Here is a 15330-nt window from a genome sequence, read left to right on the forward strand (position 1 = left end):
ATTGAACGTGGGTTGAGTGATGCTCGTACAGGGCTGTGTTGGGGTAAAATTAGCACTGAGGGTCGACTTCACATCCAGTGCACAAACTTACATATAATTAGTGTGCTGCACAGCAACTTTATTTGAACAGATACTTTCCTCACATAGTTACATAGTTGATAAAGGTAGTTTCCGCAGCGCTTTGCACATAATATACCTACCAAAAACAGATAAACACTAGACTGCAGGGCGATTAATGCACAACGGCCGGTGCAGGTTAGCATGCATTAATTTGACAAAGTGAAATACTTGGCTAAATGCTCGAATGTTGTTGTGTTGTGATAACTGGATTTTCAGGCTAAATGACTTAGAGCTTGCTGTCACTGTGACCACAAAACAACCCTTGAAGAAAACTATTACTTCTACTTTTACTTCAAACTTTATAAACAAACACACACTTTATAATTCTTGCGCTCATACACTAATGTTGAAGTACAAGCAGAGATGCCCTGCAAAATGCAGGAACAAATAACCAACTAACTGCCACAAATGAGAAGAATAAACATTCATGCTGCTTCAGCCTACGCTTTGATTTTAGGATTCTTGCTCCTGCAGCTTTATAGACTTGCATGCAAAAACTGAATGCATAAGAAAAGCTCACACAGCGTGGTTTAATCTTATCTTTTTCCTTCCTCTTCAAAGGCCACACGCTTGCATCGCCATGATCACACATATTTTCCGTTTCTTTTGAATACGCAGAAAACTTTTACACAGTTTCACAGTGGTTATTTAGTTTCCATGGTACTGACTTCCTCTTCACATATGTGTCTTGTTTTTTTGGCGGTGCGGGGGTAATACAGAAAGGCTCCAGTGTTGCTTTAAAATAGAACATCTTGATGGCAACAATAACAACAAAAAAATAAAGTTCAGGACTGATCCTGCACTTTGTTCAAAGTGGACTCTTCTGCACATGTGACCAATGGTCCTCATTGACTATCCCTCTTTCTATTAAATAATGCTTTGTCACCCTCTCCTGAGCCAAACCATGGGGTTGTATTCACCTCACGGATGTCCCTCTTTATGTGGCGGAGCTTAACAGGATGCTCCGTACAGACGCTCTTGGACACAGCAAACGCCGGGCACAGAAGAAATGAATAGGGTGCTCTGTGGTTTCCCCTAAAAGAGTGTTTGTGTGTGCACTTGTGTGTGTGGGTTTGCTGCAGGGGGTGGTTTGTTAGGGCCATTTGTTGGCGCGTGCACATGTCCTTGTGTGCGTTTGTGCAGAATGTGCATGCGAGGCCCCGAACATGTGTGTTTATTTCTCTCTGCATGAATCTGGTGTGCTGCCTGTATGATGTATTCATGGCCCTTTGTGTCATTTTAATAAAAAAAAAAGGAAAAAGGGGAGACTGTGGGGAGTGGCGATCAATTATTACACCAATTACACAGACTTTCAGGACACAACAGGGATTCAGGAATGAGAGAGCTCAGAGGGAAAAGTGAGAGAGGGGCCTGTTATAAAGCCAAGTCCTGTCACTTTGGGAAGAATTTGTACCAGTGAGACCGGGCTTTGGGTCCGAAACAAGAGCCCGATGAGCCAATGACTGTCTCCATAATTCTCCTCAGCGGTGTATCAGTGTCGTGGGACGCAGGTTGTTGAAGTTACTCCTGCAGAGTTACAGTCCCAATTGTGTCCTGTGAGCATGAAAACAAAGCAGCCATGTGGACGAAAGGCTGAGGCTCCAGGCTCCTAACTCCTCTCTGTACGGGTCAATTAGATTGCAGCCTGCGCTGAAAAGGTAAGCAAATTAATTCTCAACAAAGTGCACTGGAAATACCAAAGAAATAAATCAGAGTCGGACACGGTGATCATTAGACTCTTAAAGTAATAATTCTCCATGGAATTAATTCTCCAGGACAAAGCGATTATAGTGTAGATGTAATTATATATTTGAGCTTATTAAATTGATTTGATTTTTTACTGCATGTATTGTTAAACCTAAAAAATATTTCAGAAAATGCTGACATACTGCAAATTAGATCATGAGAGCATTGCCTTGCACAATCAGAGGTTGCAAAACACAAAAATCCATGACAGTAGCATAAACGATCTTGAATATATCATTTACAAAATAAAAAGTTTACAAAGGGGACATTATTTTTTGTGCTGCATTTTGAAGTAAAGTTTCACAGTTCCTTAAAGTGTTTCTCTAAATATCTTGGTTTCCGGAAGATGATAGATAGACGGACATTTTATCAGCAATCAGTTTGTCAGCAATCATCAGTTTGTTCTTTCCATCTCTGTAAAACATACCACATAGAACAAACTTAAAAATGCTTTGAAAGCTGTGGATACAAATCGAGTTCAGTTCATTTCACAGTGTAAACCAGGCAGAAGGTTTATTATTGTGCATATTTGCTCCAGTTTATTATTTCAGTTTACCTAAAAAAAAAAGTCCAATGCTGGCTTAAAAGAGGTAAATCAACAGTTTTGGTGAAAATTTGTTCAACACTAGGAGAAATTTACACTTCTCTGCATCTCAATCGCAATGAAACTATAGCATGAAATTGTTGATTATATTTCCCCAAATCTGATCTTTAAAGAGGGAAAACACGTCTAATACATGAACTTTAGATTGTCAGTAAAAAGACGCTTAGAGGATGAGAAAAAAAGTTTTTATTTCTTAATGAATCTTATGTTATTTGGGAGTCTTATGAGATTCTGTTGAGGTGAAGTTTTTTAACAGAAGGAAAGAAACAGAAATAACAAATAAAATAAGAAGGGGGAGAAAAGTGTGTGTGAGTGTGTCTGGAAGGGAGGGAGGGGGATTACTCCTCACTCCAGAATACTAATGAGGGCCTTTTGTCACAGATCTTTCTCTCTTTCCCCTTCTGTCTGTGTGCTCTCATTTTCCCCTTTACTCATTTCTCCCTCTCTTTCATTTTCACACACACACACACACACACGCACACACACACACACACACACACACACACACACACACACACACACACACACACACATGCATCACTTCACAGCACATTCCCTTGACTTTCACTCTTTCATTCTTTCACTCAAAAAACAAAAAACAATATAAGCTTCCCCACCTACAAGCCTAATTCAGCCAAAATGTACTGATTTGTGTTTACATTGTGATGACTTGCTTTTCTTCCATCAGTGAAACGTTGAGTCCTCACAATGTGAAGACGTATTTATACTCATACAACATGGCTGGTACACATGCATAGCTGTGCACTTGTATTTACATGCATACAAAATGACACACCTACAGTCACATAAAAGACACATGTAATTTCAATCCTACTCTCACATAATCACACACACTCTCACACACGCACACACATGGATGGGCACAGAGTCGTTTTTGTCAATGGCGCCTTTTGTTTCTTTTATCTGAGCTCGCAACAAAGCATTCCTGTGTACACAGAGGGGAGAGAGATAGAGAGAAGGAAGGAAGGCGAGAGAAAGAGGAAAGGAGAAGAAAAGAGAGGAAAAGAGAAAGAGGGAGATCAGGAAAACATCCACCGCTCTTTCTGTCAGACAAAAGTTTTGATTGAGTTCTTGGATTCGGCTCACTGAGGCTGCAGGTACAGTAAAGTTGTAGCGCTGCCATGGAGATGGAATACATCCTGCTGGAGAGGTTCGTTAATAGTTTCCCTCTCATTTACTCCCATTTACTCTATTAGTTATCTGATACATGGCTGTAGTGGAATTTGTGAGCGTATTCGTGTGTGCGCGGCTGACAGGGAGAGGGCTGTGTAAGAGGGTGATGCAGAGTTGAAAGAGTGAAGTTTTCAATTGATCCATTGTAAGTGCAAAGCCTTTGAATGGCTCACAAAAGTGTGATGTAATTAAAGCTGATCGGTTATGTAATCCACGATCAGCAAAGGAGCTATTTTTGATTTATGCTACGAGGCAAAAGTATATGGACACACCTGGTCTAGAGATAAGAATGGTGAATAATATTTTCACATCTGTGCAAAAAAGTAAAAAAATGTTTGCAGAAGTTTAGAATTGATCAAAAACACTGACCTCAGCCCTATTCAATGCCTTTGGCATAGATGCTGGCTACAGGCTGGGCCGTGACAGAGTATAATAATTAAGTCCTTTACTGCACTTATATGCAGTTCACCGGAAATTTATTTGACATTGCAGACGAGTAAGAAAAGTGTTTCTAAACTCATTTGCATGCAAACTTCCTCAAAAACATCTCTGGGCCTGTTGTCTCGTTGCAGATGTTTGTGAACTGTTACAAATTTCAGCAAAGCGATTTTTCATCTCTGAACTGTTTATATGAATTAATTTTATTTCGCTCAAATTTTTAAGGGGCAAAATCTGTTATTTAGAAAAAGGAGAGAAATTAAGAGCTGATTGTTTTTCTTTCCTATACCTTTTACACATTTTTGTTTTTATTGTGAACATCCAAGTAGGGTCCAAACCCTAGGCTGAGAATCCAAGTAAATGATCATTTTCATTCATGCTATGAAGATGACACATGTAAGTGTCCCTAAATTGAAACATAGGAGACAGCAAAACAGTCCCCAGCACAGCAGCATTATGAAGGCTGAGACTTTTGAATGAGGATGTTTTAAAGTTTTGCTTTCAGATTCTGTTTGGCAGTCTTGCCATTAATTCCTTTTATGGAGAAAAACCCTCAAAACTTTGCTTTGTTGTTTGTGTGATGTGATGGTGATTACACCAGACCTCATTTGCAAGACAGCTGAAGCTTGCCCAACTTATGCTTGCTCAAGTAATTTACATTGTCATTTTCTGAGGAAGTTAGTCTGTCAGAATTAAACAACTGCTTTAAAAAACAGCTGAAAACAGTGTCAGTTTGACTAGCTACAAGAATAAAATGCTGTTAAGTCACAAATTCACAGTGTTTTTAGTAATATGTCTGTCACACTGATCATTATATGCAGAACATAATAAACACAATTTTATTACAAAAGATTTCGGTTGCATTGCAAGACTTCTTCTTACTTGTAATACATCTGTAATACATCTGAGTACTACTTCCACCACTAATATACGTTTGGAGCTCACCGATGCTTCTGTCATTGAGTGGGATCAAATCCCTGAAGCCAGGCTCCAAAATTTTATCAACAATCAGGAAGCTGGAATAAGATTCCCAGTAATCACAAATTATCATGTTAACAGGTGCCCACTTACTTTTTGGCCTGAGAGGAACATGAAGACCAGAGAGCTTTTATACCCTTTTACATGAGAGGTAGAATTTTACATTCTGCTTTAATGAACGTGAGAAGTTCTCACAGAGTGATCTTCTGAGGATCCAGAGTGTAAAACACCCGAGAAAAGACTTCACAGGAGTCAAGTCTCAGGCTGAACAAGGCCAAAGCGCACAGAAAGCTAAACTGGCCCTTTCCCTATCCATCTCTCACTGTCTCTTGCTGTCTCTGGTTTCCAGTCAGAAGTTCACTCTTTGTCCACTAAAGGTCTCCCTGATCAGAATCAACAGTAAGCTTTTAAAATAAACTTTATCTTGATAAACGTCTGAGTTTCCAACAAAGATTTTGACCTTAATTGACTCTTTCAAGTTTCTTTTCTGTCCTTTGGATCACAAATGAGTCTCTGTGTGGGTTGTTTGTTGTGTCAATGAATGCATCCTAATTACTGTCTTCTTTCTTTCTTTCTTTTCACCTTCTTCTTCCTTATCTCCCTCTTTTGTGGCCTATTCTCTCACTTGACCTCCATCATTTGTTGAACGTAAGTGAGCATGTCAAATTATGCAGGAGCTATGCTGACTGACATGAATTGTGTCTAAATGTACTTTCATCTACACATTCATGCAAACATACCAAAATATAAAAACTGAAAAACTGAAATACTTGCTATCAGATCACGGGGACATTTGAATTTCAATTTGTCTTTCTAAAGACAGAAATAAACAGGTCTTTTATGTTAGATGAAGGTTAGTCCAAATATGGGACTAAACATTGATTAGCAGCTGTTTCTCTTCCTGTTTTTCATCTCACATCAAGTATACCTCGTTCAAACCTGGTCTTAATAAAGATCTAACCACACTAACAGATGTGTGAGCTTGTACTTCCTCTTATTAAGTCTCTCCTCTATAGCATTCACCATCATGTTAACTGACACAGAGTGGAGCTGACAGCTGATAGTGATGGAGATGCTGTCAGTCTGAAGAAATGCATGAATTTCAAAGAACATGCTAAAGGAGTTAGCATCTATGAGTCAGAAATATCTGTCAGAAAGCTATGTGACATTTTGCTGATGTGTTTGAGGACATACAGCCAGTGTTAATCTGGTCTGAAGCATGCTACATACTTGTGTGTGTAGTTTATCTTTCCATCACTGGTCACATGTTTGTTAGTTTGCTTTTTTCTTTAGTACTTTACAGCTAGTGATTCACAGGCACAACATGGTGAGAAAATGTTTGACTTCCATGCGTAACTATACTTAGTCACTGAAATGTACTATTTGAAACCACATTTTAATGACTCACTCTACCGTTTAACCACCATAAAAAGCACCAAGCAGCCCACCATAACTGAAAAACATGTACAGACTATTCTAAAGAAATAATTTACACAAGAGGAGAGTTCTTTATCTTCTATATGACACAACACATGAAGCTGAAACCCCTTAAGTTTTGAAACAGGTGAGGAAATGTTTGTTCTTCCTGTTTCAGGTTTTAGTTTCAAAAATCACAATCAAAAGAAGAACAAAGCGCCCCTTTTGGGGCACACAGTGACGGCATATGTCACTTCTTCATGAGAATATTTCAGTAAATTTCCAAACACCAAGAACGCCTATTTACGGAAATAATGGGCAGGGTACAGAAATTTAAAATGTGTTAGTATTAACTTGCCCTTTAACGTATTTTTCTTTTATTTCTCACATTTTTTTAAAAGGTGTTATCTGTTGTATATTTTTAGGGTTTACACAGTCTAATGCATCCATACTATAAGAACAGCTAGACGGCACTGGCCTTGCCTTCTCATAATCCTTGATTTCCTGGCCCCATACTGTTGGCAGGGTGGCACTTGTCATTGCTGCTAAAATATTCATGCTTCAGAAAAATTTCCTTGAGCCATGATATTGGAAATGAAATATATGGTACATGCTAACATGTGTATTTATTCATTCTTCTGTCAGAACTATGCACTGAATATCTGGTGTTCTAATATTAACACAGTGAATTTTAGTAAATTCCACAAACTATTATTACATTCAGTCGGTTTCTGTTGGAGAGTGACTCATGACCAGAGTGGATTCCTGTCTGAGCGAACTCCCAGAACAGTTTCACCAGCTAAAGCACTTCCCGCAACAACATGTGTGGGTCTGCATGACCTTTCATCTTTGTTATTCTGTTATTAAAAATTATTACCAGGCTGAAAAACCCCCCCACATATTAGAAACGTAGTTTAAATGTGTTAATGTGAGAGCAGATATCTGCAGGGAAGTTACTAACACCTGCAGCTAGTCATAGTGGGAAGTGTGTAAAGTCTGTACACAGGAAGTCACTGTTATCAGATTGGTGGCTCTACTTAAATGTGAAACTAAAGTTGCTCTAACATAGAAGTGACAGATGTCACACTCAGCTTGTCTCTTTTCAGCTAGCAGGCTTACTGTTCTGAAGGAACTCAAATCATGAGCTTTTTTAAAAATCCAACCAATTAACTTTGTGCCTACACCTAAAAAGAAAGTAAAAGCAAAGTAAAAAGCACAAAACCACAATATGCAAAGGTTTCCTGCAGCTTACACCACAGCTTACACCTCCAGACCCCTAACAAGGATTTTGCAGATCCTGTATATTTTAAAGCACAACATATTTTGCGCTCCAGGATGAGAATGTGTACTTTGTGTCAGAAAAATGACAAATAAAAATGTCTTATTCCATTTTTTTCTATTTCCCAGATGACATCTGCCACACCTCCTTCCTCTCGTAGCTCCTCGCCACATAAAGTTTGCCACTCACAGACACAGACAGATGTCTTAAAACCTTTACTTGGTGGTGGCATATCTAGTGGGGGAGGGTCTCTGAGGAAGAGGAGACGTGTCCTGTCCAAAGATGGGCGAAGCAACGTGCGCATCGAGCATGTCAGCGGACGGAGTGCTCTGTACATGCGTGACCTCTGGACAACATTTCTGGACATGCAGTGGCGCTACAAGTTCTTCCTGTTCACTGCCACTTTTGCAGGGACCTGGTTCGTGTTCGGGGTGCTGTGGTACCTGGTCGCACTGGTCCATGGAGACCTTCTTGGTGAGAAAGCAGGGAGAAATTTAAAAGAGCAAAGACCAGGCCATAGGTTCATACTGACACGCCTCCCCGGCCTTCAGTTTGACACATGGAGTCATTCTAAGTGATCTACATGCGGGTTTTCAGTTAAAAGTTTCAACTGACATTAACAATCATTCACTATTACACCTGAAAAATGTGTTTCAGTTACATAATTAGTAACTGAATCATACAGAAAGTTTCCAGTTTTGACTTCAAATCATCTGCACAAAAAGTACCTAATCTTCCTGCGCAGGTTTGTGGTTTATTATGGGTCGAACACAGGAAATGTCTGAAAAAATGTCAGTGCTGACTTTAAAACCCCAAATTATTTATACATTTGAGAAACACTAAAACTTTCGGGTCAGTGCAAAAATATCTAACTATTCAAGTGTTTCAGTTGTCTTCCACTGACGGTTTAATACTGACTTCCTGCTGACTTCCTGTAAAAAGCGAAAAACCGCTGTGCTGTGTGTGTGAGTTCAAACCCATTCAAACTGAATGCACACAGTCATTGCATAAACTGAAACAGGTTTGCTAAGAAGCCTCCAGACTTCAGGTGTTCATTGCTCTTTACACATCATGACTTCTTGCAGAACCTCAGTCATGTCTGTTTAGGACATTCAGCCTCAATGTATGTGCAACTGAGGATTGCAAGAAGTGTGAAACAGTTCTCATTGCCTTCTTCACACCAAAACAAAGAGACTACATAAAAGTGTGAAAACAGCCATAATAGTGAATATAACCGTGACTAAGGCAGTGTGTTGGTGCACAGCAATACTATAAGGGAAAGTGGAGCCAACAAGATCTCCTGTTCAAATGAAATGAAATCAAAGTTTATTTCTATAGCACATTTTCAAAGACCGGAGTACATCAAACTGTTTCACAATATGCGGGTAAAATTCAGGGCAGAGCATGACATGTAAAATAAGGTACAAACAATACAATTACATAGTGCAATGCAGCGGGTCAAAGTAAAACTAATTTGCTTCAAAAGCCAAGTTAAACAAGTGGGGTTTTTTGGCGAACAATTGAACGGACTCAGCTGTACGGACATCGACTGGGAGATTGTTACAGAGTCTAGGGAAGGCCATAGCAAAGGCAGGGTCACCTCTGGTCTTTGATCAAGACCTTGATTGCACTAAGAACAGTTGGCTAGACGATCATAGTACTGTCTTAGGGTTATACAAGTTGAGGAGATCAGTTAGGTAGCTAGGCACCAGGTTATTTAGAGTTTTAAGAGTAAGCAAAAGTATTTTAAAATCACTACGGTATTTAACGGGGAGCCAGTGTAAGTTAGCTAGGACAGGGGTGATGTGATCATGCCTTCTCCTGTCTTAGAGCTGCCAGTGCTTTTCATTTTAATTGCTCTATATTTTGTTATTTGTTTGAATTTGAATTTAATCATGCATTTAATAATGCATTTTCCTTACAAATATGGAACCATTTAAGAGGCTTTCCAACAAATCTATTGCCAAGAAGCATTGTTAAACAAAAAAAATAACTAACCAATGTCCTTACTTTTTGTGCTAACCAGGATGCATATGCAGTGAGGGTGAATGTTATAGGAGGCTTGTAAAGAGATGCAGAGGTTGTTGTTTCTTTTTTTACTGAACTTATCTTGCGGTTAAAGTGAAGTTTTAGCTATAATCTGACAACTATATCATATCTTTATTCTATCTTAGTTTTCGTTTAACACATGCTTCTCCCCCTCTTCCACTCGTGTTTCAGCAGACAGTGTGTTTAACAGTAAATAGAAATATTCCTTTTTTAGCCAGACTTTAAATATTCTGGTCTGTTGTTCCATAATAATGTGTATAAAACTAAAGAGTAAATAATAATAAAAGTGTTTATTTGTATATTTTAGGATTACTTAAAAGAGCTTTTGATGCTTTTTTAAACATGTTCCTCCAGAGTTTGACCCTCCATCAAACCACACGCCCTGTGTGATGCAGATGCAGACGCTTACGGGGGCTTTCCTCTTCTCCCTGGAGTCCCAAACAACCATTGGATACGGTTTTCGCTGCATCACTGAGGAATGTCCAGCTGCCATAATCCTTCTCATAGTTCAACTGGTTATCACCATGCTCATGGAAATCTTCATCACTGGTACCTTTCTGGCCAAGGTAGCCAATACATGAAATATCCATGTAAGATGCAATGAAAAGAGACAAGTGCCTTGTATCAACAAAGCCATGCAGGCCTTAATTTGTGTTTTGAAAACATTTTTTAAAAAAAGCAGAAGTTGTCTAATCTTAAACAACACATGCAGAGCAGCATGCAGCACACTGCAGTGTGCATGTGAGCTGCAGGTTTACTCAATAATTTTTATTACATAATCATTAACAAAGATGACTCTGACCAAGTTCCTCCTGATCAGGTTGCCCGGCCAAAGAAGCGTGGTGAGACAGTGAAGTTTAGCCAACATGCTGTGGTGTCCGCCCACGAGGGCCGACCCTGCCTCATGATCCGGGTGGCCAACATGCGCAAAAGTCTCCTGATTGGGTGTCAGGCAAGTATGCATGCAGATACTGTAAGTATACAGTAGCTGGGAAAGGTTCCACTTGTTACGGCTGGTCTAGCGGACCCAAACGCAACAAGAGGAATGATCCACCCCCAGTTCGACCCCAAGCAGCGCATCACACCATAAGTTAAAATAAGAGATGGTTTATTTACAAGAACGAAAGAAAAATGGTTTTCACAGGAGTCACTCAGGCATCGGGGTGGACCCACACCAAAATAACAAACAAAAGGAAACAAACTCAGAGGAGCGACTGCTTGCCTAGCCCCAAAGAAACATAACCAAAGGACAATCACTTACTTCCCTGACTAACAAAACATGAGAAAACTGTGCCCAACTGAAAAGGCAATCCACCCCTACTTCCTCCTGGATTCACAAAACAACACAGGGCATGTCGCAGCCCCAGCCGGTTGGGGGTAAAACCGAGGATGGATGGATTGCCATCCTCAACCGTGCCGTTTTATACTCCATGTAACACACTCCATACGTGTAAAGACAATAAAAATAGGTTTAGAGTTCATAATTTGTAGATTAATGTGAATGAGAAATTTGTCAAACTGGGAACCAGTTGAGCTAAAGCAACATGTGCACAATATTCCTATCAGGTGACTGGAAAACTGCTCCAGACGTCTCTGACCAAGGAAGGGGAGACGGTTCGTCTGGATCAGAGAAATGTTCCCTTTCAAGTGGACACTTCCAGTGACAGCCCCTTCCTCATCCTGCCCCTTACCTTCTACCATGTCATCGATGACAACAGTCCCTTGAGAGCCTGGGCAGCCAAGGGTGAGTTTGGTGATGAGAGCAGTAGAGTCGGTGGGTGGTGTCACAAACTGCATCAGAATGCCTTCTCTGACATTGACCTTTGTGTCTCATTCCTCTGTCATGCAAACATCTGGCCCTGAAAAGTTTCTAGCATAATTTTACCTCCTTCCAAGGTGCTTGGAGGAAAAGGCAAATGATTTCAGCAACACTTGTGTTATAGAGAAAAACATCATCCCTCATTCCTCCCTTTCTGGTGTATGTGGAGGCTTTAACAATAGGCCTGCTTCCCACAAATTGTAGTTAGTTAATAAGCCTAGTAATGAACTGTTAAAAATAGCTTCAGTTTCTGAGAAATGTCATGACTAGGTTTACAAAAATTGAATTTATGCAGAAATAAATTTCCTCTTTTTGGTTGTGAAGTCAGAAGATTAAAAGAAGAGGTTAAAAAAATGAAGCCACTAACTTGATGTTTTACATGTTGCTTGATGCTGTATTTGTTAATGTAGTAAATATGTCACATTTTTCAAGGGTGTCAAACTCATTTTAGTTTATGAGCCACATTATAGTTATTTCTTGATCATCTATTAAATAGAGCCTAAATAAACCCACCAATTTTAAAAACAGATGAGCATTTGGAGAATTTTAACAGTACTTCCAGCAGAGACAGTTTTCATAGTTTTGTTTCATTAAAAACGCAACAAAACTGTCTCAGTTCTTCCATAAGTGTCTGCAGTCATCTGAAAAAAAGAAATGTGAAATGAAACAGCATGGTCTCTGATTCCCAACCAGACCATGAGTGATGTCCTTTCAGTAATTAAATGACTGTAAAGCTGATGACAGTTCTGTCTCTGCCTCAGATGAAAATTACGCAATTACTCTTACAACGTAATTCTTCGGCAGCACAATGTTTTTTAGGGCACAGAACAGTGAAGAGGCTCCAAATCATCAGCCTCCTCTGTAATTTCCAGTCGACCCTGTGGAGGGTCGATTGGCCATGGCCATGGTTCATTTTCAAGACTTAGTTTGACATATTTTGTATGTCTATTACTTCTTTATCTGTATGGACACTTGTTTTTAACACCAGTTTTCATCTGTATGAAGATTCACTAGATGAGCCAATGTCCTCATTTTAGGTTTGACAGCGTTTTAGTAGGTAAAGGTGAATGCTTGGACATGAATTGAACTGCGGTTTGGGGAAGGCCTCGAAGGGGACTGTCGATGGCTCCCGGGCCTGGCAGATCCCCATGTACTAAATAGAAGTGAAGAAGTTAAGAATCGAAAACAAGGAGGGAGGTAGGTAGGGTGGGGCACGTAAATGAGAATGAACAGCTTGCAGAACTGAGGTAACCTATATAGACGACAACCAGAAGGAGCGTGTTTGGAGGCGTGGTCCCGCTCATGAAATTCCGATACATAATCTCCAATTAAAAGAAGAGACACACAAAATGCTCATAATAACACAAATTAAGAGCACTACTAGTGGTTAAAAAAACCCTTTACTGTGAGTCTTTAAGTTAAATATTTTTATTACTTTCTTTCATCCATTTTGTCCTAAGGATATTCTTTAACTTTAATGTGCCATTTCTTTCCATTGTATGTACCTTCTTCAGGTGGTGGCTGGACTGACCCAGAATTGGCTGACTTTGAGTTGCTGGTGATCATGAGTGCCACCGTGGAGCCAACCTCTGCCACCTGCCAGGTTCGCACCTCCTACCTGCCAGATGAGATCCTCTGGGGCTACGAGTTTCCCCCTGTAGTTTCCCTGTCTCCCTCAGGGAAATATGTAGCGGACTTTGCCTTCTTTGACAAAGTGGCCAAAACCAAGACCACTCCCATTTTTAAGCCATCCAGCCCCCAGCACGGGTACGAGAGCAATGGAGGGGGGACTGTACCTGAGGCGACTGATCCAGAGAAGATTCGTCTGGAGCAGAGCTACAGGGAGCAACGAGGAGAGGACCGAGGTCGGGTCAGGGACGCTCCTCTGAGTGTTCGCATCAGCAACGTGTGAAGAGTTTGTTTAAACAAGAAGGTTTAAAAAGCAACAGAAGACGTTGCCAAGTTCAGTGTAAATAACAAATTAGTGAAACATCATATCGATGAACAGAACAGATTAATGTTGACTACTGTATGAACATGTGGAGTATGTTATTGTCATATGCTTGCTGGGTATGACATATATAGATACACTCTCTTGACTGTATTCATATGAAGGAATAACGTCATAACTGGCATAACTACAGCTCTTTAGACCTGATCACAAAGTCCATTCACTTCACATACACTACATACAGTTTGAACTCAAAAAACTACAAAACAAATGATACAAAAATCAAGTTAAGAAGTTGGAAATCTCAGTGGGCACTAACCAAGTTACAAAAAGGTGTGAGACAGTGGTGTTTAATTTTCTTTTTTTTTCAAAAGTAGAGCAGAATAAAGAGTGGGTTTGGAGACGTTATTATGACGAAGTGAGATGGAAACACCCGCCCACTTAAGTAGAAGCGCTGAACCGTGTATAATACGCCTAAAATGCATGTAAATGTGTGGTTAATATACATACCACGTTACATGTAAACATTTATGTACAAAGGTCATATGACTCTGAGTTTTTGCTGTAAAACACATCAGCCATAAAAGCAGTTCATTCTGCCTCTTGCAAACCCCTCCCCACCCCCAATTTTCTCTAAACGAGTAATGTATTTTTATATTTCCTGGTAAAAAACCAAACATGTACTGTAATATCTCCAAAAGTTGATTCTGTTGATCTGGACGTAGCGTTTTGTGAGAGAAACGTTTCGTCACTCATCCAAGTGACTTCTTCAGTCTCAGCTGACTGCAGGTTTCCCAAATCTTATAAACAGTACATTTGCATAATGACTGAAACCAGCCCACTGAAGGAACAATGGGCTGGGAGGTCAGTTCCTTAATCATAATGACTGAAGAAGTCACTTGGATGAGTGACGAAACGTTTCTCCCACAAAACGCTACGTCCAGATGAACAGAATCAACTTTTGGAGATTTACTTTCATGGATGATTGAGAATGCATCAAGACATGTACTGTAATAGTTCAATTAAATGTAGCACTACAACTGAAAAGTAGACAAAGTTGATACATTTTGTCTTCAGGATTCAGATCATGAGGCAGTGTGACCTGTATGTTGGTAATGGTGTTTCATGATTTCTGTCATGCGTGACTGCTGTTGCTGCTTCAGAACATAGCACTTTATGTATGTGATGTAAATTTGCACCTTGAAAGGTTAAGATGAATGTGTGTTAAATTCTGAGTCTACTGAAAGCACTCAAACACTGAAAATAATTGAATTGTTAGTTTTATAAACATATGATTAATTTTTAACAAATCAAACTGTAACTGTTTTATATGTCCCTGTAGCTCTAATAATATTAATGTGCCCAGATATGCACAAACATTAAAGGAACTCTCGTTTATGTAAAAAAACAGTAGCCTACTGTTCCTTGAACACTTCTGTAATCTCTTTGTTGAACTCCCTTATTTTTTTTTAGTGTAGAAATCACAGACAAAAACTGGAACAATAGGATGAATACATGGCAGGTGAGCGCTGAGATGCAAGAATAGTAATAGTAAGAAATTAAGTAATCCATGTAAAGTGTCTTTAAAGACCAGCTCAGTGATTTATTCTTATATTTGCTTTTCTTCATCCTCCACTAGAACAAGCCACCCTGGAAACGATCTCTGGAAGAACTCGCTCTCTAGGAAAACTCATGTGCTATGTAGACTTTCCACTGCTTATCAGAGAATTCTCATC

The 15330-nt window shown here is 39.7% G+C and overlaps 1 protein-coding gene across 1 annotated transcript; it reads left to right on the forward strand.

The window, feature by feature from the left end:
• The first annotated feature begins 1470 nt into the window (after nt 1-1470).
• Nucleotides 1471-14977, forward strand: LOC134617383 (ATP-sensitive inward rectifier potassium channel 10). The gene is made up of 6 exons (XM_063462606.1): nt 1471-1778; nt 7904-8249; nt 10179-10390; nt 10645-10776; nt 11391-11568; nt 13158-14977. Exons 2-6 carry the CDS (start codon nt 7904-7906, stop codon nt 13553-13555), a joined length of 1266 nt encoding a protein of 421 aa, XP_063318676.1. The 5' UTR covers nt 1471-1778; the 3' UTR covers nt 13556-14977.
• The last annotated feature ends 353 nt before the right edge of the window (nt 14978-15330 follow it).

This window comes from Pelmatolapia mariae, linkage group LG18, assembly GCF_036321145.2.
Source record: "Pelmatolapia mariae isolate MD_Pm_ZW linkage group LG18, Pm_UMD_F_2, whole genome shotgun sequence".
Taxonomy (NCBI): Eukaryota; Metazoa; Chordata; class Actinopteri; order Cichliformes; family Cichlidae; genus Pelmatolapia; species Pelmatolapia mariae.